General features: G+C 52.3%; 1 protein-coding gene across 1 annotated transcript in view; it reads right to left on the bottom strand.

Moving 5' to 3' along the window:
- The window catches only part of asic1c (acid-sensing (proton-gated) ion channel 1c), a 246,597-nt gene that overhangs the window by 180,183 nt on the left and 40,324 nt on the right, over positions 1-26,090 (bottom strand). The window contains exon 3 of the mRNA XM_087985885.1: positions 13,177-13,304. Coding sequence (XP_087842011.1) covers positions 13,177-13,304 — 128 coding nt within the window. The remainder of the gene's footprint in view (positions 1-13,176; positions 13,305-26,090) is intronic.

Genomic DNA, 26,090 nt, shown 5'->3' with positions numbered 1-26,090 from the left:
TCACACACACACACACACAGATCACACACACACACACAATGATCACACACACACTGACCTCACACACACACGAATCACACACACACTCTTATCACACACACACTGAAATCACACACACACTGAAATCACACATACACTGATCTCACACACACACAGATCTCACACCCACTGATCGCACACACACACTGATCACACACACACTGATCTCACACACTGATCACACACACACACACTGATCACACACATACAGATCACACACACACACACTGATCACGCTCACACACTGATCACACACACGCACTGATCACACACACACTGATCACACACACACTGATCACGCTCACACATTGATCACGCTCACACACAGATCACACACACACGCTGATAACACACACACACGCTGATCACACACACACTGATCACACACAGTGATCACACACACACTGATCTCACACACATTGATCACACACACACACTGATCACACACACACTGATCACACACACTGATCACACACACACACACTGATCACACACACACACAGTGATCACACACACACACACTGATCTCACAAATACAGTGATCACACACACACTGATCTCACACACACACATTGATCACACACACACTGATCACACACACTGATCACACACACACTGATCACACACACACACACAGTGATCACACACACAGTGATCACACACACACAGTGATCACACACACACAGTGATCACACACACACACTGATCTCACAAACACAGTGATCACACACACACTGATCTCACACACACACACTGATCACACACACACACATTGATCTCACACACACACTGAACACACACACAGATCACACACACACTGATCACACACATAGATCACACACACACACACACTGATCACACACACACTGATCACACACACACTGATCACACACACACACTGATCGCACACACTGATCACACACACACTGATCACACACACAGATCACACACACACACACTGATCACACACACACATGCGCGCAGATCACACACACACACTGATCACACTCACACTGATCACACACACTGATCACACACACACTGATCACACACACAGATCACACACACACACACTGATCACACACACACATGCGCGCAGATCACACACACACACTGATCACACACACACTGATCTCCCACACACAGATCACACACACACAGATCACACACACACACTGATCTCAACAACACACACACACAGATCACACACACAGATCACACTCACACAAACACACACTAATCACACACACACACACACTGATCTCTCACACACTGATCACACACACACTGATCACACAGACACTGATCACACACACACAGATCACACACACATTGATCTCACATACACACAGATCATACACACTGATCTCACACACACTGATCTCACACACACTGATCACACACACACACACACTGATCGCACACACACAAACACACACTGATCACACACACACTGATTACACACACACAAACACACACTGATCACACACACACACTGATCACACACACACACTGATCACACACACACTGATCTCACACACACTGATCACACACACACACAGTGATCACACACACAGTGATCACACACACAGTGATCACACACATACAGTGATCACACACACACAGTGATCACACACACACAGTGATCACACACACACTGATGTCACAAACACAGTGATCACACACACAATGATCTCACACACACTCACTGAACACACACACACTGATCACACACATACAGTGATCACACACACACACATTGATCTCACACAGACACATTGATCACACACACACTGATCACACACACACTGATCACACACATACAGTGATCACACACACACACTGATCACACACACACACAGATCACACACACACAGATCACACACACACTGATCATACACACACAGATCACACACACACTGATCTCTCACACACTGATCACACACACACTGATCACACACACACTCACTGATCACACACACACACATTGATCTCACACACACACACTGAACACACACACACACTGATCACACACACACTGATCACACACATACAGTGATCACACACACACACACACACTGATCACACACACACAGATCACACACACACACTGATGACACACACACAGATCTCACACACACACACACACAGATCACCCACACACACACACACGGATCACACACACGGATCACACACACAGATCACACACACACACACACACTCGCACACACAGATCCCACACACACACACTGATCACACACACACTGATCTCACATACACACTGATCACACACACACACACATCACACACACACACACATCACACACACACACACACACACAGACCACACACACACACACACAATGATCACACACACACTGACCTCACACACACACGAATCACACACACACTCTTATCACACACACACTGAAATCACACACACACTGATCTCACACACACACACAGATCTCACACCCACTGATCGCACACACACTGATCTCACACACTGATCACACACACACACACACTGATCACACCCACTGATCACACACACACTGATCTCACACACTGATCACACACACACACACTGATCACACACACACAGATCACACACACACACACACTGATCACGCTCACACACTGATCACACACACACTGATCACACACACACTGAATACGCTCACACATTGATCACGCTCACACACAGATCACACACACACGCTGATAACACACACACGCTGATCACACACACACTGATCACACACACACTGATCACACACACACTGATCACACACACACACTGATCACACACACAAACTGATCACACACACACACTGATCACACACACACACTGATCACACACACACTGATCTCACAAACACAGTGATCACACACACACTGATCTCACACACACACACTGATCACACACACACACACTGATCTCACAAACACAGTGATCACACACACACTGATCACACACACACTGATCACACACACACACAGTGATCACACACACAGTGATCAGACACACACAGTGATCACACACACATTGATCTCACACACACACTGAACACACACACAGATCACACACATAGATCACACACACACAGACTGATCACACACACACTGATCACACACACACTGATCACACACACACTGATCACACACACACAGATCACACACACACAGTGATCACACACAGTGATCACACACAGAGTGATTTCACACACACACTGATCTCACACACACACACTGATCTCACACACACACACTGATCACACACACACTGATCACACACACACAGATCACACACACACACTGATCGCACACACTGATCACACACACACTAATCACACACACAGATCTCACACACACACACTGATCACACACACACACACTGATCTCACACACACTCACTGATCACACACACACACACATTGATCTCACACACACACACTGAACACACACACACTGATCACACACACACTGATCACACACACACTGATCACACACACTGATCACACACACACTGATCACACACACACAGATCACACACACACACTGATCTCAACAACACACACACACAGATAACACACACGTTGATCTCACACACACACAGATCACACACACATTGATCTCACACACACACTGATCACACACACATTGATCTCACACACACACTGATCACACACACACTGATCACACACACTGATCACACACACACTGATCACACACACACAGATCACACACACACACTGATCACACACACACACACTGATCTCAACAACACACACACACAGATCACACACACACACAGATCACACACACTGATCTCACACACACTGATCACACACACACACTCATCACACAGCACTGATCACACGCACACAGTGATCACACACACACTGATCACACACACACTGATCATACACACATTGATCACACACACACTGATCACACACACACAAACACACACTGATCACACACACACACTGATCACACACACACACACACACTGATCACACACACACTGATCACACACACATTGATCACACACACACTGATCACACACACAGTGATCACACACACACTGATCACACACACACACTGATCACACACACACTGATCACACACACACTGATCACACACACACTGATCACACACACACACAGTGATCACACACACACTGATCACACACACACACTGATCACACACACACTGATCACACACACACTGATCACACACACACTGATCACACACACACACAGTGATCACACACATACAGTGATCACACACACAGTGATCACACACACACTGATGTCACAAACACAGTGATCACACACACAATGATCTCACACACACTCACTGATCACACACACACACATTGATCTCACACACACTCACTGAACACACACACACTGATCACACACACACTGATCACACACACACTGATCACACACACACAGATCACACACACACAGATCACACACACACACTGATCACACACACACAGATCACACACACAGATCACACACACACAGATCACACACACACACTGATCACACACACACAGATCACACACACACACTGATCACACACATACACAGATCACACACACACACTGATCTCTGACACACTGATCACACACACACTGATCACACACACACTGATCACACACACACAGATCACACACACACAGATCACACACACACACTGATCACACACACACAGATCACACACACAGATCACACACACACAGATCACACACACACACTGATCACACACACACAGATCACACACACACACTGATCACACACATACACAGATCACACACACACACTGATCTCTGACACACTGATCACACACACACTGATCACACACACACTGATCACACACACACTGATCACACACACACAGATCACACACACACAGATCACACACACACACTGATCACACACATACACAGATCACACACACACACTGATCTCTGACACACTGATCACACACACACTGATCACACACACACTGATCACACACACACTGATCACACACACACTGATCTCACACACACTGATCTCACACACACTGATCACACACACACTGATCACACACACACTGATCACACACACACAGATCACACACACACAGATCACACACACACACTGATCTCTGACACACTGATCACACACACACTGATCACACACACACTGATCTCACACACACTGATCTCACACACACTGATCACACACACACAGATCACACACACACAGATCACACTCACACAAACACACACTGATCACACACACACACACACTGATCTCTCACACACTGATCACACACACACTGATCACACAGACACTGATCACACAGACACTGATCACACACACATTGATCTCACATACACACAGATCATACACACACACAGATCACACACACTGATCTCACACACACTGATCTCACACACACTGATCACACACACACACACTCATCACACAGCACTGATCACACGCACACAGTGATCACACACACACTGATCACACACACACAAACACACACTGATCACACACACTGATCACACACACACTGATCACACACACATTGATCACACATACACTGATCACACACACACAAACACACACTGATCACACACACACACTGATCACACACACACACACACTGATCACACACACACTGATCTCTCACACACATTGATCACAGACACATTGATCACACACACACTGATCACACACACACTGATCACACACACACACAGTGATCACACACACAGTGATCACACACATACAGTGATCACACACACACAGTGATCACACACACACTGATGTCACAAACACAGTGATCACACACACAATGATCTCACACACACTCACTGATCACACACACACACATTGATCTCACACACACACACTGAACACACACACACTGATCACACACACACTGATCACACACATACAGTGATCACACACACACACTGATCACACACACACAGATCACACACACACAGATCACACACACACACTGATCACACACACACTGATCACACACACACACTGATCACACACACACACTGATCACACACATACACAGATCACACACACACACTGATCTCTGACACACTGATCACACACACACTGATCACACACACACTGATCTCACACACACTGATCTCACACACACTCACTGATCACACACACACACATTGATCTCACACACACACACTGAACACACACACACGCTGATCACACACACACAGATCACACACACACACTGATCACACACACACAGATCACACACACACACTGATCACACACACTGATCACACACACTGATCACACACATACACAGATCACACACACAGACACAGATCACACACACACACAGATCACACACACACAGATCACACACATACACAGATCACACACACACACTGATCACACACACTGATCTCTCTCACACACACACACAGAGATCACACACAGATCACACACACTGATCTTACACACTGCTCACACACAAACACACACTGATCACACCCACACTGATCACACACACATACTGTTCACACACACACACTGATCACACACACACTGATCACACACACACACTGATCACACACACACTGATCACACACACAGAGTGATCGCACACACAGTGATCACACACATACAGTGATCACACACACACAGTGATCACACACACACTGATCTCACAAACACAGTGATCACACACACACTGATCACACACACAAACTGATCACCCACGCACACTGATCACCCACGCACACTGATCACACACACACACAGATCACACACACACACAGACCACACACACACACAGATCACACACACACAGATCACACACACACTGATCACACACACACTGATCACACACACACTGATCACACACACACACATCACACACACACTGATCACACACACACACTGATCACACACACACACATCACACACACACTGATCACACACCCACACATTGATAACACACACACAGTGTTCACACACACAGTGATCACACACACACACACAGATCACAGACACACACTGCTCACACACACACACACACATTGATCTCACACACACATTGATCTCACACACACTGATCACACACACACACACACACAGATCACAGACACACACTGCTCACACACACACACACACACACATTGATCTCACACACACACAGATCACACACACACACAGATCACACACACACTGATCACAAACACACACTGATCACACACACACACTGTTCACCCACGCACACTGATCACACACACACTGATCTCACACACACACTGAACACACACACACACTGATCACACACACACACACTGATCACACACACACTGATCACACACACACACACTGATCACACACACACACACTGATCACACACACACTGATCACACACACACACTGATCACCCACGCACACTGATCACACACACACACTGATCACACACACACTGATCACACACACACACACTGATCACACACACACACACTGATCACACACACACTGATCACACACACACACTGATCACCCACGCACACTGATCACACACACACACTGTTCACACACACACTGATCTCACACACACACTGATCACACACACACACTGATCACACACACACACAAACACACTGATCACCCACGCACACTGATCACACACACAAACTGATCACACACACACACACTGATCACCCACGCACACTGATCACACACACACTGATCACACACACACACAGATCACACACACACAGATCACACACACACTGATCACACACACACACAGATCACAGACACACACTGCTCACACACACACACATTGATCTCACACACACACTGATCACACACACACACACACAGATCACACACACACTGATCACAAACACACTGATCACAAACACACTGATCACAAACACACACTGATCACAAACACACACTGATCACACACACACACTGATCACACACACTGATCTCACACACACTGATCACACACACTGATCTCACACACACACTGAACACACACACACACACTAATCACACACACACACTGATCACACACACACTGATCACACACACACACACACTGATCACACACACACACACTGATCACACACACACACTGAACACACACACACACACACTGATCACACACACACACACACACACACACACTGATCACACACACACACACTGATCACACACACACTGATCTCACACACACACACAGTGTGTGAGATCAGTGTGTGTGTGATCAGTGTGTGTGTGTGTGTGTGATCAGTTTGTGTGTGTGATCAGTGTGGGTGTGATCAATGTGTGTTTGTGTGTGAGCAGTGTGTGAGATCAGTGTGTGTGATCTGTGTGTGATCTCTGTGTGTGTGAGATCAGTGTGCGTGTGATCTCTGTGTGTGTGTGTGTGTGAGAGAGATCAGTGTGTGTGATCAGTGTGTGTGTGTGATCTGTGTATGTGTGTGATCTGTGTGTGTGTGTGATCTGTGTGTGTGTGTGTGTGTGATCTGTGTGTGTGTGTGATCTGGGTATGTGTGTGATCAGTGTGTGTGTGATTAGTGTGTGTGATCAGTGTATGTGTGTGATCTGTGTGTGTGTGTGTGATCAGTGTGTGTGTGTGATCTGTGTGTGTGTGATCAGTGTGTGTGTGTGATCACTGTATGTGTGTGATCAGTGTGTGTGATCAGTGTGTGTGTGTGTTCAGTGTGTGTGTGTGAGATCAATGTGTGTGTGTGATCAGTGAGTGTGTGTGAGATCAGTGTGTGTGAGATCAGTGTGTGTGTGATCAGTGTGTGTGTGATCAGTGTGTGTGTGATCAGTGTGTCAGAGATCAGTGTGTGTGTGTGTGATCTGTGTATGTGTGTGATCTGTGTATGTGTGTGATCAGTGTGTGTGTGTGATCTGTGTGTGTGTGATCTGTGTGTGTGTGATCTGTGTGTGTGTGATCAGTGTGTGTGTGTGATCTGTGTGTGAGTGATCTGTGTGTGTGTGTGATCAGTGTGTGTGTGAGATCAGTGTGTGTGTGTGATCTGTGTGTGTGTGATCAGTGTGTGTGTGTGATCAGTGTGTGTGTGTGATCTGTGTGTGTGTGTGATCAGTGTGTGTGTGAGATCAGTGTGTGTGTGTGATCAGTGTGTGTGTGTGTGAGATCAGTGTGTGTGTGTGTGTGTGTGATCAGTGTGTGTGTGTGATCAGTGTGTGTGTGTGTGTGTTCAGTGTGTGTGTGAGATCAGTGTGTGTGATCAGTGTGTGTGAGATCAGTGTGTGTGGGTGATCAGTGTGTGTGTGTTCAGTGTGTGTGTGTGATCAGTGTGTGTTTGTGATCAGTGTGTGTGTGTGATCAGTGTGTTTGTGATCAGTGTGTGTGTGATCTGTGTGTGTGTGTGTGATCAGTGTGTGTGTGTGATCAGTGAGTGTGTGAGATCAATGTGTGTGTGTGTGTGAACAGTGTGTGTCTGTGATCTGTGTGTGTGTGTGATCACTGTGTGTGTGAACACTGTGTGTGTGTTATCAATGTGTGGGTGTGTGATCAGTGTGTGTGATGTGTGTGTGTGATCTGTGTGTGTGTGATCTGTGTGTGTGTGATCTGTGTGTGTGTGTGATCAGTGTGTGTGAGTGATCAGTGTGCGTGGGTGATCAGTGTGTGTGTGTGATCAGTTTGTGTGTGTGATCAGTGTGTGTGTGTGATCAGTGTGTGTGTGATCAGTGTGCGTGGGTGATCAGTGTGTGTGTGTGTGTGATCAGTGTGTGTGTGTGTGATCAGTGTGTGTGTGTGTTCAGTGTGTGTGTGATCTGTGTGTGATCAGTGTGTGTGTGATCAGTGTGTGTGTGAGATCAGTGTGTGTGTGAGATCAGTGTGTGTGTGTGATCAGTGTGTGTGTGATCAGTGTGTGTGTGTGATCAGTGTGTGTGTGTGATCAGTGTGTTTGTGATCAGTGTGTGTGTGATCTGTGTGTGTGTGTGTGATCAGTGTGTGTGTGAGATCAATGTGTGTGTGAGATCAATGTGTGTGTGAACACTGTGTGTGTGTTATCAATGTGTGGGTGTGTGATCAGTGTGTGTGATGTGTGTGTGTGATCTGTGTGTGTGTGTGATCAGTGTGTGTGAGTGATCAGTGTGCGTGGGTGATCAGTGTGCGTGGGTGATCAGTGTGTGTGTGAGATCAGTGTGCGTGGGTGATCAGTGTGTGTGTGATCAGTGTGTGTGTGATCAGTGTGCGTGGGTGAACAGTGTGTGTGTGTGATCAGTGTGTGTTTGTGATCAGTGTGTGTGTGATCTGTGTGTGTGTGTGAGATCAATGTGTGTGTGAGATCAATGTGTGTGTGTGTGTGAGCAGTGTGTGTCTGTGATCTCTGTGTGTGATCACTGTGTGTGTGAACACTGTGTGTGTGTGATCAATGTGTGGGTGTGTGATCAGTGTGTGTGATGTGTGTGTGTGATGTGTGTGTGTGATCAGTGTGTGTGTGATCAGTGTGTGTGTGATCAGTGTGTGTGTGATCTGTGTGTGTGTGTGATCTGTGTGTGTGTGTGATCTGTGTGTGTGTGTGATCAGTGTGCGTGGGTGATCAGTTTGTGTGTGTGATCAGTGTGTGTGTGATCACTGTGTTTGTGAGATCAGTGTGTGTGTGATCACTGTGTGTGTGTGATCACTGTGTGTGTGATCACTCTGTGTGTGTGTGATCAGTGTGTGTGTGATCAGTGTGTGTGTGATCAGTGTGTGTGTGATCAGTGTGTGTGTGTGATCAGTTTGTGTGTGTGATCAGTGTGGATGTGATCAGTGTGTGTTTGTGTGTGAGCAGTGTGTGAGATCAGTGTGTGTGATCTGTGTGTGATCTCTGTGTGTGTGAGATCAGTGTGCGTGTGATCTCTGTGTGTGTGTGTGAGAGAGATCAGTGTGTGTGATCAGTGTGTGTGTGATCTGTGTATGTGTGTGATCTGTGTGTGTGTGTGATCTGTGTGTGTGTGTGTGATCTGTGTGTGTGTGTGATCTGGGTATGTGTGTGATCAGTGTGTGTGTGATTAGTGTGTGTGATCAGTGTGTGTGTGATCTGTGTGATCTGTGTGTGTGTGATCAGTGTGTGTGTGTGATCTGTGTGTGTGTGATCAGTGTGTGTGTGTGATCACTGTATGTGTGTGATCAGTGTGTGTATGATCAGTGTGTGTGTGTGTTCAGTGTGTGTGTGTGAGATCAATGTGTGTGTGTGATCAGTGAGTGTGTGTGAGATCAGTGTGTGTGATCAGTGTGTGTGTGATCAGTGTGTCAGAGATCAGTGTGTGTGTGTGTGATCTGTGTATGTGTGTGATCAGTGTGTGTGTGTGATCTGTGTGTGTGTGATCAGTGTGTGTGTGTGATCTGTGTGTGAGTGATCTGTGTGTGTGTGTGATCAGTGTGTGTGTGAGATCAGTGTGTGTGTGTGATCTGTGTGTGTGTGATCTGTGTGTGAGTGATCAGTGTGTGTGTGTGTGATCAGTGTGTGTGTGTGATCTGTGTGTGTGTGATCTGTGTGTGAGTGATCAGTGTGTGTGTGTGTGATCAGTGTGTGTGTGTGTGTGATCAGTGTGTGTGTGTGATTAGTGTGTGTGTGTGTGATCAGTGTGTGTGTGTGATTAGTGTGTGTGTGTGTGTTCAGTGTGTGTGTGAGATCAGTGTGTGTGATCAGTGTGTGTGAGATCAGTGTGTGTGGGTGATCAGTGTGTGTGTGTGTGTGATCAGTGTGTGTTTGTGATCAGTGTGTGTTTGTGATCAGTGTGTTTGTGATCAGTGTGTGTGTGATCTGTGTGTGTGTGTGTGTGATCAGTGTGTGTGTGAGATCAATGTGTGTGTGAGATCAATGTGTGTGTGTGTGTGAGCAGTGTGTGTCTGTGATCTGTGTGTGTGTGTGATCAGTGTGTGTGAGTGATCAGTGTGCGTGGGTGATCAGTGTGCGTGGGTGATCAGTGTGTGTGTGATCAGTGTGTGTGAGATCAGTGTGCGTGGGTGATCTGTGTGTGTGTGTGTGTGATCAGTGTGTGTGTGTGATCAGTGTGTGTGTGAACAGTGTGTGTGTGTGATCAGTGTGCGTGGGTGATCAGTGTGTGTGTGTGATCAGTGTGTGTGTGATCTGTGTGTGTGTGTGAGATCAATGTGTGTGTGAGATCAATGTGTGTGTGTGTGTGTGTGAGCAGTGTGTGTCTGTGATCTCTGTGTGTGATCACTGTGTGTGTGAACACTGTGTGTGTGTGATCAATGTGTGGGTGTGTGATCAGTGTGTGTGATGTGTGTGTGTGATGTGTGTGTGTGATCAGTGTGTGTGTGATCAGTGTGTGTGTGATCTGTGTGTGTGTGTGATCTGTGTGTGTGTGTGATCTGTGTGTGTGTGTGAACAGTGTGCGTGGGTGATCAGTGTGTGTGTGTGATCAGTGTGTGTGTGATCACTGTGTTTGTGAGATCAGTGTGTGTGTGATCACTCTGTGTGTGTGTGATCAGTGTGTGTGTGATCAGTGTGTGTGTGATCAGTGTGTGTGTGTGATCACACACACACTGATCACACACACACTGATCACACACAACAGATCACACACAACAGATCACACACACGCAGATCACACACACACTGATCGCACACACGCAGTTCGCACACACGCACAGGTCGCACGCACACACAGGTTGCACACAAACACTGATCACACACACAAACACTGATCACACACACAAACACTGATCACACACACAAACACTGATCACACACACACACTGACCACACACACAGAAACTGAGTGAGAAGTCTCTCACAATGACTGTGTAATGAGGCTGAGAGACACCATTGAGCAGGTGTCAGCCTCGAGCAGCCGGGAGTAACATGCCCTTCTCCATTCAGCTGCTCGTTGGGATCGGATTGTCCAGTTATCAGCCTCTGTTCCAGTTTGATCCCCTGGATGTGTGAACATGTTTTACCTATTATGGTCATTATCAAAATGAGGGATATTGGTTATGATGTGTTGTAGTAGGTTAGGAATCCTTACTTTTACTTGTTCAAGTTATTCCTTTACAATTGAGCTAAGCTCCATTGATGATCTTTACCAGGGAGCAAACTGCTCAGGACATTACCCGCTGCTCCTGTGTGGACACAAACGTCTGGAAACCCGGAGCAACTCCAAACCCCAACTCGTGGATGTATGGGGGCTCATCCTGGGTGTGGATCTGAATCTTCAAACCAGCCTCAAAGGATGTTTCTTCTGCAAATCGAGCGAGAGACAGAGACAGAGACAGAAGAATCTGTTAACAATGAGCACACACACAAACAGCCCTGGCTCACGCCTTCGCTGCCCCGAGATCGATTGGTTTCAGTGCAATCCGACAGGTCCCATTATCAAACACCGACACGGCTTCACCTCTCACTATCTCTGTAGTAACCTCCAACCTCACCCTCACCCACCTCACCCTCACTCACCTCACCCTCACCCACCTCACCCTCACCCACCTCACCCTCACTCACCTCACCCTCACTCACCTCACCCTCACCCACCTCACCCTCACCCACCTCACCCACCTCACCCTCACCCACCTCACCCTCACTCACCTCACCCTCACTCACCTCACCCTCACTCACCTCACCCTCACTCACCTCACCCTCACTCACCTCACCCTCACCCACCTCACCCACCTCACCCTCACTCACCTCACCCTCACCCACCTCACCCTCACTCACCTCACCCTCACCCACCTCACCCACCTCACCCTCACTCACCTCACCCTCACCCACCTCACCCTCACTCACCTCACCCTCACCCACCTCACCCTCACTCACCTCACCCTCACCCTCACTCACCTCACCCTCACCCACCTCACCCACCTCACCCTCACCCACCTCACCCTCACTCACCTCACCCTCACCCACCTCACCCACCTCACCCTCACTCACCTCACCCTCACCCACCTCACCCTCACTCACCTCACCCTCACCCACCTCACCCTCACTCACCTCACCCTCACCCACCTCACCCTCACCCACCTCACCCTCACTCACCTCACCCTCACCCACCTCACCCACCTCACCCTCACTCACCTCACCCTCACCCACCTCACCCACCTCACCCTCACCCACCTCACCCTCACCCATCTCACCCACCTCACCCTCACCCACCTCACCCTCACTCACCTCACCCTCACTCACCTCACCCTCACTCACCTCACCCTCACTCACCTCACCCTCACCCACCTCACCCTCACTCACCTCACCCTCACCCACCTCACCCACCTCACCCTCACCCACCTCACCCTCACTCACCTCACCCTCACCCACCTCACCCACCTCACCCTCACTCACCTCACCCTCACCCACCTCACCCACCTCACCCTCACCCACCTCACCCTCACTCACCTCACCCTCACCCACCTCACCCTCACTCACCTCACCCTCACCCACCTCACCCTCACCCACCTCACCCTCACTCACCTCACCCTCACCCACCTCACCCTCACTCACCTCACCCTCACCCACCTCACCCACCTCACCCTCACTCACCTCACCCTCACCCACCTCACCCACCTCACCCTCACCCACCTCACCCTCACTCACCTCACCCTCACCCACCTCACCCACCTCACCCACCTCACCCTCACCCACCTCACCCTCACTCACCTCACCCTCACCCACCTCACCCACCTCACCCTCACCCTCACCCACCTCACCCACCTCACCCTCACCCACCTCACCCTCACCCACCTCACCCTCACCCACCTCACCCTCACCCAGCTCACCCACCTCACCCTCACCCACCTCACCCTCACCCACCTCACCCTCACTCACCTCACCCTCACCCACCTCACCCTCACCCACCTCACCCTCACTCACCTCACCCTCACCCACCTCACCCTCACCCACCTCACCCTCACTCACCTCACCCTCACCCACCTCACCCACCTCACCCTCACCCACCTCACCCTCACTCACCTCACCCTCACCCACCTCACCCTCACTCACCTCACCCTCACTCACCTCACCCTCACTCACCTCACCCTCACCCACCTCACCCTCACTCACCTCACCCTCACCCTCACTCACCTCACCCTCACCCTCACCCACCTCACCCACCTCACCCACCTCACCCTCACCCACCACACCCTCACTCACCTCACCCTCACCCTCACTCACCTCACCCTCACCCTCACCCACCTCACCCACCTCACCCACCTCACCCTCACCCACCTCACCCTCACTCACCTCACCCTCACCCTCACCCACCTCACCCACCTCACCCACCTCACCCTCACCCACCTCACCCACCTCACCCTCACCCACCTCACTAACCTCACCCACCTCACCCACCTCACCCTCACCCACCTCACTAACCTCACCCACCTCACCCTCACCCACCTCACTACCTCACCCACCTCACCCTCACCCACCTCACCCACCTCACCCTCACCCATCTCACCCACCTCACCCTCACTCACCTCACTCACCTCACCCACCTCACTAACCCCACCCATCTCACCCATCTCACCCACCTCACCCACCTCACCCACCTCACCCACCTCACCCACCTCACCCACCTCACACTCACTCACCTCACACACCTCACTCACCTCACCAACTCACCCAACTCTCCCACCTCACCCACCTCACCCACCCCACCCATCTCACCCACCTCACCATCCTCTCCAACCTCACCCATCTCACCAACCTCACCCATCTCTCCAACCTCACCCATCTCTCCAACCTCAACCATCTCACCAACCTCACCCAACTCTCCAACCTCACCCATCCCACCAACCTCACCCATCTCTCCATACTCACCCATCTCTCCAACCTCACCAAACTCACCCATTTCACCAATCACACCAACCTCTCCAACCACACCCAGTTCTCCAACCTCACCCATCTCTCCAACCTCTCCCATCTCACCAACCTCACCCAACTCTCCAACCTCACCAACCTCACCCAACTCTCCAACCTCACACATCAAACCAACCTCACCCATCTCACCAACCTCACCAACCTCTCCAACCTCACCCATCTCACCAACCTCACCCATCTCACCCATCTCTCCAACCTCACCCATCTCTCCAACCTCACCAAACTCACCCATTTCACCAATCACACCAACCTCTCCAACCACACCCAGTTCTCCAACCTCACCCATCTCTCCAACCTCTCCCATCTCACCAACCTCACCCAACTCTCCAACCTCACCAACCTCACCCAACTCTCCAACCTCACACATCAAACCAACCTCACCCATCTCACCAACCTCACCAACCTCTCCAACCTCACCCATCTCACCAACCTCACCCATCTCACCCATCTCTCCAACCTCACCCATCTCTCCAATCTCACCAACCTCTCCCATCTCACAACCGCACCAACCTCACCCATCTCTCCAACCTCACACATCTCACACATCTCACCGACCTCCCCCATCTCACCAACCTCACCCATCTCTCCAACCTCACACATCTCACACATCTCACCGACCTCCCCCATCTCACCAACCTCACCCATCTCACCAACCTCACCAACCTCACACACCTCATCCACCTCACTAAACTCACCCACCTCACCCACCTCACCTCACCCACCTCACCCACCGCACACATCTTACCCACCTCACCCACCTCACCTACCTCACCCACATCACTACCATCACCCACATCACCCACATCACCCACCTCAGCCACTTCAGCCACTTCAACCACTTCAACCACCTCACCCACCTCACCCACCTCACCCACCTCACCCCACCCACCTCACCCACCTCACCCCACCCACCTCACCCACCTCACCCACCTCACCCACCTCACCTAACTCACACACCTCACCCCACCCATCTCACACAGCTCACCCACCTCACCCACCTCACACAGCTCACACAGCTCACACAGCTCACCCACCTCACCCACCTCACTCACCTCACCCACCTCACCCACCTCACCTAACTCACCTAACTCACCTAACTCACCCACCTCACCCACCTCGCCAACCTCACCCACCTCGCCAACCTCACCCACTTCGCCAACCTCACCCACCTCGCCAACCTCACCCACCTCGCCAACCTCACCCATCTCACCAACCTCACCAACCTCACCCCACCCATCTCACCCACCTCACCCACCTCACCCACCTCACCCACCTCACCCACCTCACTCACCTCACTCACCTCACCCACCTCACTCACCTCAGCCACCTCACCTAACTCACCCACCTCACCCCACCCATCTCACACAGCTCACACAGCTCACCCACCTCACCCACCTCACCCACCTCACCTAACTCACCCACCTCGCCAACCTCACCCACCTCGCCAACCTCACCCATCTCACCAACCTCACCCATCTCACCCCACCCATCTCACCCACCTCACCCACCTCATCCACCTCACCCACCTCACCCACCTCACCCATCTCACCAACCTCTCCAACGTCACCCATCTCACCATCACCCATTTCACCAACTTCACCCATCTCACCAACCTCACCAACCTCACCCAACCTCACCCACCTCACCCACCTCACCCACCTCACCCACCTCACCTTCCTCACCTTCCTCACCTTCCTCACCTTCCTCACCCACCTCACCTTCCTCACCTTCCTCTCCAACCTCACCCATCTCACCCACCTCACCATCACCCATTTCACCAACTTCACCCATCTCACCAACCTCTCCAATTTCACCAAACTCACCCACCTTACCCACCTCACACTCACCCACCTCACCCATGTCACTCACCTCACCCACATCACTCACCTCACTCACCTCACCCACCTCACTCACCTCACCCACCTCACTCACCTCACCCACCTCACTAACCTCACCCACCTCACTCACCCCACCCAACTCACCCAACTCACCCATCTCACCCATCTCACCCACCTCACCCACCTCACCCACCTCACCCTCACTCACCTCACCCACCTCACTCACCTCAGTCACCTCAGTCACCTCACCAACTCACCCAACTCTCCAACCTCACCCATTTCACCAACCTCACCCATCTCACCCACCTCATCCATCCCACCCACCTTACCCAACTCATCCAACTCACCCATCTCTCCAACCTCACCCATCTCACCAACCTCTCCAACCTCACCCACCTCACCCACCCCACCCATCTCACCAACCTCACCATCCTCTCCAAACTCACCCACCTCATCAACCTTACCATCCTCTCCAACCTCATCCATCTCACCCATCTCACCAACCGCACCAAACTCACCCATCTCTCCAACCTCAACCATCTCACCAACCTCAACCATCTCACCAACGTCAACCATCTCACCAACCTTACCAACCACTCCATCTCACCAACCTCACCCAACTCTCCAACCTCACCCATCCCACCAACCTCACCCATCCCACCATCCTCACCAAACTCATCCATTTCACCAATCACACCAACCTCTCCAACCACACCCAGTTCTCCAACCTCACCAATCTCTCCAACCTCTCCCATTGAACCAACCACACCAACCTCACCCAACTCTCCAACCTCACCCATCCCACCAACCTCACCCATCTCACCAACCTCACCAACCTCACCCAACTCTCCAACCTCACCCAACTCTCCAACCTCACACATCCCACCAACCTCACCCATCTCACCAACCTCTCCAACCTCACCAACCTCTCCAACCTCACCCATCTCTCCAATCTCACCAACCTCACCCATCTCACATCCGCACCAAACTCACCCATCTCTCCAACCTCCCCAACCTCATCCATTTCTCTAACCTCACCCATCTCACCAACCTCACCCATCTCACATCCGCACCAAACTCACCCATCTCTCCAACCTCACCCATCTCTCCAACCTCACCCATCTCACCAACCTCACCCATCTCACCAACCTTACCCAACTCTCCAACCTCACCCAACACTCCAACCTCACCCATCTCTCCATACTCACCCATCTCTCCATACTCACCCATCTCTCCATACTCATCCATCTCTCCATACTCACCCATCTCTCCATACTCACCAAACTCACCCATTTCACCAATCACACCAACCTCTCCAACCACACCCAGTTCTCCAACCTCACCAATCTCTCCAACCTCTCCCATTGAACCAACCACACCAACTTCACCCATCTCTCCAACCTCTCCCATCTCACCAACCTCACCAACCTCACCCAACTCTCCAACCTCACCCATCCCACCAACCTCACCCATCTCACCAACCTCACCAACCTCACCCAACTCTCCAACCTCACACATCCCACCAACTTCACCCATCTCACCAACCTCACCAACCTCTCCAACCTCACCCAACTCTCCAACCTCACCCATCTCACCAACCTCACCCATCTCACCAACCTCACCCATCTCACCCATCTCTCCAACCTCCCCAACCTCACCCATTTCTCTAACCTCACCCATCTCACCAACCTCACCCATCTCACAACCACACCAACCTCACCCATCTCACCAACCTCACCCATCTCACCCACCCTCATCCATCCCACCCACCTTGCCCAACTCACCCAACTCACCCATCTCTCCAACCTCACCCACCTCACCGTCACCCATCTCACCAACCTCTCCAACCTCACCCACCTCACCCACCCCACCCATCTCACCAACCTCACCATCCTCTCCAACCTCACCCACCTCATCAACCTCACCATCCTCTCCAACCTCACCCATCTCTCCCATCTCACCAACCGCACCAAACTCACCCATCTCTCCAACCTCACCAACCTCACCCATCTCTCCAACCTCACCCATCTCTCCAACCTCACCCATCTCTCCAACCGCACCAAACTCACCCATCTCTCCAACCTCAACCATCTCACCAACCTCAACCATTTCACCAACCTCTCCCATCTCTCCAACCTCACCAACCTCACCCATCTCTCCAACCTCACCCATCTCTCCAACCTCACCCATCTCTCCAACCGCACCAAACTCACCCATCTCTCCAACCTCAACCATCTCACCAACCTCAACCATTTCACCAAACTCACCCATCTCTCCAACCTCACCAACCTCACCCATCTCTCCAACCTCACCCATCTCTCCAACCTCACCCATCTCTCCAACCGCACCAAACTCACCCATCTCTCCAACCTCAACCATCTCACCAACCTCAACCATTTCACCAACCTCTCCCAACTCTCCAACCTCACCCAACTCTCCAACCTCACCCATCCCACCAACCTCACCAACCTCACCCAACTCTCCAACCTCACCCATCCCACCAACCTCACCCATCTCTCCATACTCACCAAACTCACCCATTTCACCAACCACACCCAGTTCTCCAACCTCAACCAATCTCTCCAACCTCTCCCATCTCACCCATCTCACCAACCTCACCCATCTCACCAACCTCACCAACTTCTCCAACCTCACCCATCTCACCGACCTCACCCATCTCACCAACCTCACCCATCTCACCCAACTCTCCAACCTCACCCATCTCTCCAATCTCACCAACCTCACCCATATCACAACCACACCAACCTCACCCATCTCACCAACCTCACCCATCTCACCAACCTCACCCATCTCACACACCTCATCCACCTCACTAAACTCACCCACCTCACCCACCTCACCTCACCCACCTCACCCACCTCACCCACCTCACCTCACCCACCTCACCCACCTTACCCACCTCACCCACCTCACATCACCCACCTCACCCACCTCACCTACCTCACCCACATCACTACCATCACCCACATCACCCAACTCACCCACCTCAGCCACCTCAGCCACTTCAACCACCTCAGCCAACTCACCCAACTCACCCCACCCATCTCACACAGCTCACACATCTCACCCACCTCACCCACCTCACACACCTCACCCACCTCACCCACCTCACCCATCTCACCCACCTCACCCATCTCACCCACCTCACCCACCTCACCAACCTCACCAACCTCACCCACCTCACCAACCTCACTGTCACCCATCACACCAACCTCAGCAATCTCACCCACCTCACCCACCTCACCCACCTCTCCAACCTCTCCAACCTCACCAAACTCACCCACCTTACCCACCTCACACTCACCCACCTCACCCACCTTACCCACCTCACACTCACCCACCTCACCCACGTCACCCACCTCACACTCAACCATCTCACCCACCTCACCCACCTCACCCAACTCACTAACCTCACCCACCTCACTAACCTCACCCACCACACTCACCTCACTCACCTCACCCACATCACCCACCTCACCCAACTCACTAACCTCACCCACCTCACCCACCTCACCCACCTCACTAACCTCACCCACCTCACCCACCTCACCCATCTCACTCACTTCACCCATCTCACCCATCTCACCCACCTCACGCACATCACCCACCTCACCCATCTCACCCACCTCACTCACTTCACCCACATCACCCACATCACCCACCTCACCCACCTCACCCACCTCACTCACTTCACCCACTTCACCCACTTCACCCACTTCACCCACCTCACCCATCTAAACCACCTCACCCACCTCACCCACCTCAACAGCCTCACCCACCTCACCCACCTCACCCACCTCACTAACCTCACCCACATCACCCACCTCACTCACCTCACTCACCTCACCCACCTCACTAACCTCACCCACATCACCCACCTCACCCACCTCACTAACCTCACCCACCTCACTCACCTCACCCACCTCACTCAACTCACTCACCTCACCCACCTCACACTCACCCATCTCACCATCACCCACCTCACACACCTCACACTCACCCATCTCACCCACCTCACTAACCTCACCCACCTCACCAAACTCACCCAACTCTCCAACCCCACCCATCCCACCAACCTCACCCATCCCACCAACCTCACCCATCTCTCCATACTCACCCATCTCTCCATACTCAACCATCTCTCCAACCTCACTGTCACCCATCACACCAATCTCACCCACCTCACCCGCCTCACCCACCTCACCCGCCTCACCCACCTCACCCACCTCATCCACCTCATCCACCTCACCATCACCCATTTCACCAACTTCACCCATCTCACCAACCTCTCCAATTTCACCAAACTCACCCACCTCACCCACCTCACCCACCTCACCCACCTCACCAACCTCACCAACCTCACCCACCTCACCCACCTCACCCACCTCACCCACCTCACTAACCTCACCAACCTCACTAACCTCACTAACCTCACTAACCTCACCAACCTCACTAACCTCACCAACCTCACCCATCTCACCCATCTCACCAACCTCACTAACCTCACCAACCTCACCCATCTCACCAACCTCACAAACCTCACCCACCTTACTCACCTCACCCACCTCACTCACCTCACCAACCTCACCAACCTCACCCACCTCACCCACCTCACCCACCTCACCCATCTCACCCACCTCACCCACCTCACTCACTTCACCCACCTCACCCACCTCACCCACCTCACTCACTTCTCCCACATCACCCATCTCAGCCACCTCACCCACCTCACGCACATCACCCACCTTACCCATCTCAGCCACCTCACCCACCTCACTCACCTCACTCACCTCACTCACCTCACTCACCTCAACCAACTCACCCAACTCACTCACCTCACTCACCTCACTCACCTCACTCACCTCACTCACCTCACCCACTTCACCCACCTCACCCACCTCACCCACCTCACTCACCTCACTCACCTCACTCACCTCACCCACCTCACCCACCTCACCCACCTCACTCACCTCACTCACCTCACTCACCTCACCCACCTCACTCACCTCACCCACCTCACTCACCTCACCCACCTCAACCAACTCACCCAACTCACCCAACTCACTCACCTCACTCACCTCACTCACCTCACTCACCTAACTCACCTCACCCACTTCACCCACTTCACCCACCTCACCCACCTCACCCACCTCACCCACCTCACTAACCTCACCCACATCACTCACCTCACTCACCTCACCCACTTCACCGACTTCAATCAACTCACTCACCTCACCCACCTCACTAACCTCAACCACCTCACCCACCTCACCCACCTCACACTCACCCACCTCACCATCACTCACCTCACCATCACCCACCTCACACACCTCACACTCACCCATCTCACCCACCTCACCCACCTCACTAGCCTCGCCCATCTCACCCACCTCACCCACCTCACTCACCTCACTCACCTCACTCACCTCACTCACCTCACCCACCTCACCCACCTCACTCACCTCACTCACCTCACCCACCTCACTACCCTCACCCACCTCACCCACCTCACCTTCCTCTCCAACCTCACCTTCCTCTCCAACCTCACCCATCTCACCATCACCCATTTCACCAACTTCACCCATCTCACCAACCTCTCCAATTTCACCAAACACACCCACCTCACTAACCTCTCCCACCTCTCCCACCTCACCCACCTCACTAACCTCACCCACCTCACTAACCTCACCCACCTCACTAATCTCACCCACCTCACTAATCTCACCCACCTCACCCACCTCACCCACCTCACTAATCTCACCCACCTCACTAATCTCACCCACCTCAGCCACCTCAGCCACTTCAACCACCTCAGCCAACTCACCCAACTCACCCAACTCACCCCACCCATCTCACACAGCTCACACATCTCACCAACCTCACCAACCTCACCAACCTCACTGTCACCCATCACACCAACCTCAGCAATCTCACCCACCTCACCCACCTCACCCACCTCACCCACCTCACCAACCTCACCCACCTTACCCACCTCACACTCACCCACCTCACCCACGTCACCCACCTCACACTCAACCATCTCACCCACCTCACCCACCTCACGAACCTCACCCACCTCACTCACCTCACCCACCTCACCCACCTCACTCACCTCACTCACCTCACTCACCTCACCCACCACACTCACCTCACTAACCTCACTAACCTCACCCACCTCACCCACCTCACCCACCTCACCCACCTCACTCACTTCACCCACCTCACGCACCTCACCCACATCACCCACCTCACCCACGTCACCCACCTCACCCACCTCACTCACCTCACTCACCTCACCCACCTCACTCACCTCACCCACTTCACCCACATCACCCACCTCACCCATCTAAACCACCTCACCCACCTCAACAGCCTCACCCACCTCACTAACCTCACCCACATCACCCGCCTCACTCACCTCACCCACCTCACTAACCTCACTCACCTCACTCACCTCACCCACTTCACTCAACTCACTCACCTCACCCACCTCACTAACCTCAACCACCTCACCCATCTCACCCACCTCACACTCACCCACCTCACCATCACCCACCTCACACCCCTCACACTCACCCATCTCACCCACCTCACCCACCTCACTAACCTCACCCACCTCACCCACCTCACCCATCTCACCAACCTCACCCATCTCACCCACCTCACACTCAACCACCTCACCCACCTCACCCACCTCACTAACCTCACCCACCTCACCCACCTCACTCACCTCACTCACCTCACCCACCTCACCCACCTCACCCACCTCACCCACCTCACTCACTTCTCCCACATCACCCATCTCAGCCACCTCACCCACCTCACTCACCTCACTCACCTCACCCACCTCACTCACCTCACCCACTTCACCCACATCACCCACCTCACCCATCTAAACCACCTCACCCACCTCAACAGCCTCACCCACCTCACCCACCTCACTAACCTCACCCACATCACCCGCCTCACTCACCTCACCCACCTCACTAACCTCACTCACCTCACTCACCTCACCCACTTCACTCAACTCACTCACCTCACCCACCTCACTAACCTCAACCACCTCACCCATCTCACCCACCTCACACTCACCCACCTCACCATCACCCACCTCACACCCCTCACACTCACCCATCTCACCCACCTCACCCACCTCACTAACCTCACCCACCTCACCCACCTCACCCATCTCACCAACCTCACCCATCTCACCCACCTCACACTCAACCACCTCACCCACCTCACCCACCTCACTAACCTCACCCACCTCACCCACCTCACTCACCTCACTCACCTCACCCACCTCACCCACCTCACCCACCTCACCCACCTCACTCACTTCTCCCACATCACCCATCTCAGCCACCTCACCCACCTCACGCACATCACCCACCTCACCCATCTCAGCCACCTCACCCACCTCACCCACCTCACTCACCTCACCCACCTCACCCACCTCACTCACCTCACTCACCTCACTCACCTCACTCACCTCACCCACCTCACCCACTTCACCCACATCACCCACATCACCCACATCACCCACCTCACCCACCTCACTAACCTCACCCACATCACTCACCTCACTCACCTCACCCACTTCACCGACTTCACTCAACTCACTCACCTCACCCACCTCACTAACCTCACCCACCTCACCCACCTCACACTCACCCACCTCACCATCACTCACCTCACCATCACTCACCTCACCATCACCCACCTCACACATCGCACCCACCTCACACATCTCACCCACCTCACCCACCTCACCCACCTCACCCACCTCACTAGCCTCACCCACCTCACTAGCCTCACCCACCTCACTAGCCTCACCCACCTCGCCCACCTCACCCACCTCGCCTACCTCACCCACCTCACCCACCTCACTAACCTCACACACCTCACCCACCTCACCCACCTCACCCACCTCACCCACCTCACTAACCTCACCCACCTCACCCACCTCACCCACCTCAGCCACATCACTCACCTCACTCACCTCACTCACCTCCACCCACTTCACTCACTTCACCCACTTCACCCACCTCACTAACCTCACCCACCTCACCCATCTCTTCAACCTCACCCATCTCACCAACCTCACCAAGCTAAACCATCTCACCAACCTCACCCATCTCTCCATCTTCACCAACCTCACCCATCTCACCAACATCACCCATCTCACCAATGTCACCCATCTCTCCAACCTCACCCATCTCACCAACCTCACCCATCTCAACACCCTCACCCACTCACCAACCTCACCCACCTCACCAACCTCACCCACCTCACCAACCTCA

This window comes from Chiloscyllium plagiosum, unplaced genomic scaffold, assembly GCF_037043375.1.
Source record: "Chiloscyllium plagiosum isolate Xiang-an unplaced genomic scaffold, Cpla_swu_hap1 HiC_scaffold_4, whole genome shotgun sequence".
In the NCBI taxonomy this organism is placed as follows: domain Eukaryota; kingdom Metazoa; phylum Chordata; class Chondrichthyes; order Orectolobiformes; family Hemiscylliidae; genus Chiloscyllium; species Chiloscyllium plagiosum.
The sequence above is the reverse complement of the archived record's forward strand: the minus strand, read 5'-3'. Positions and strand labels throughout refer to the sequence as shown.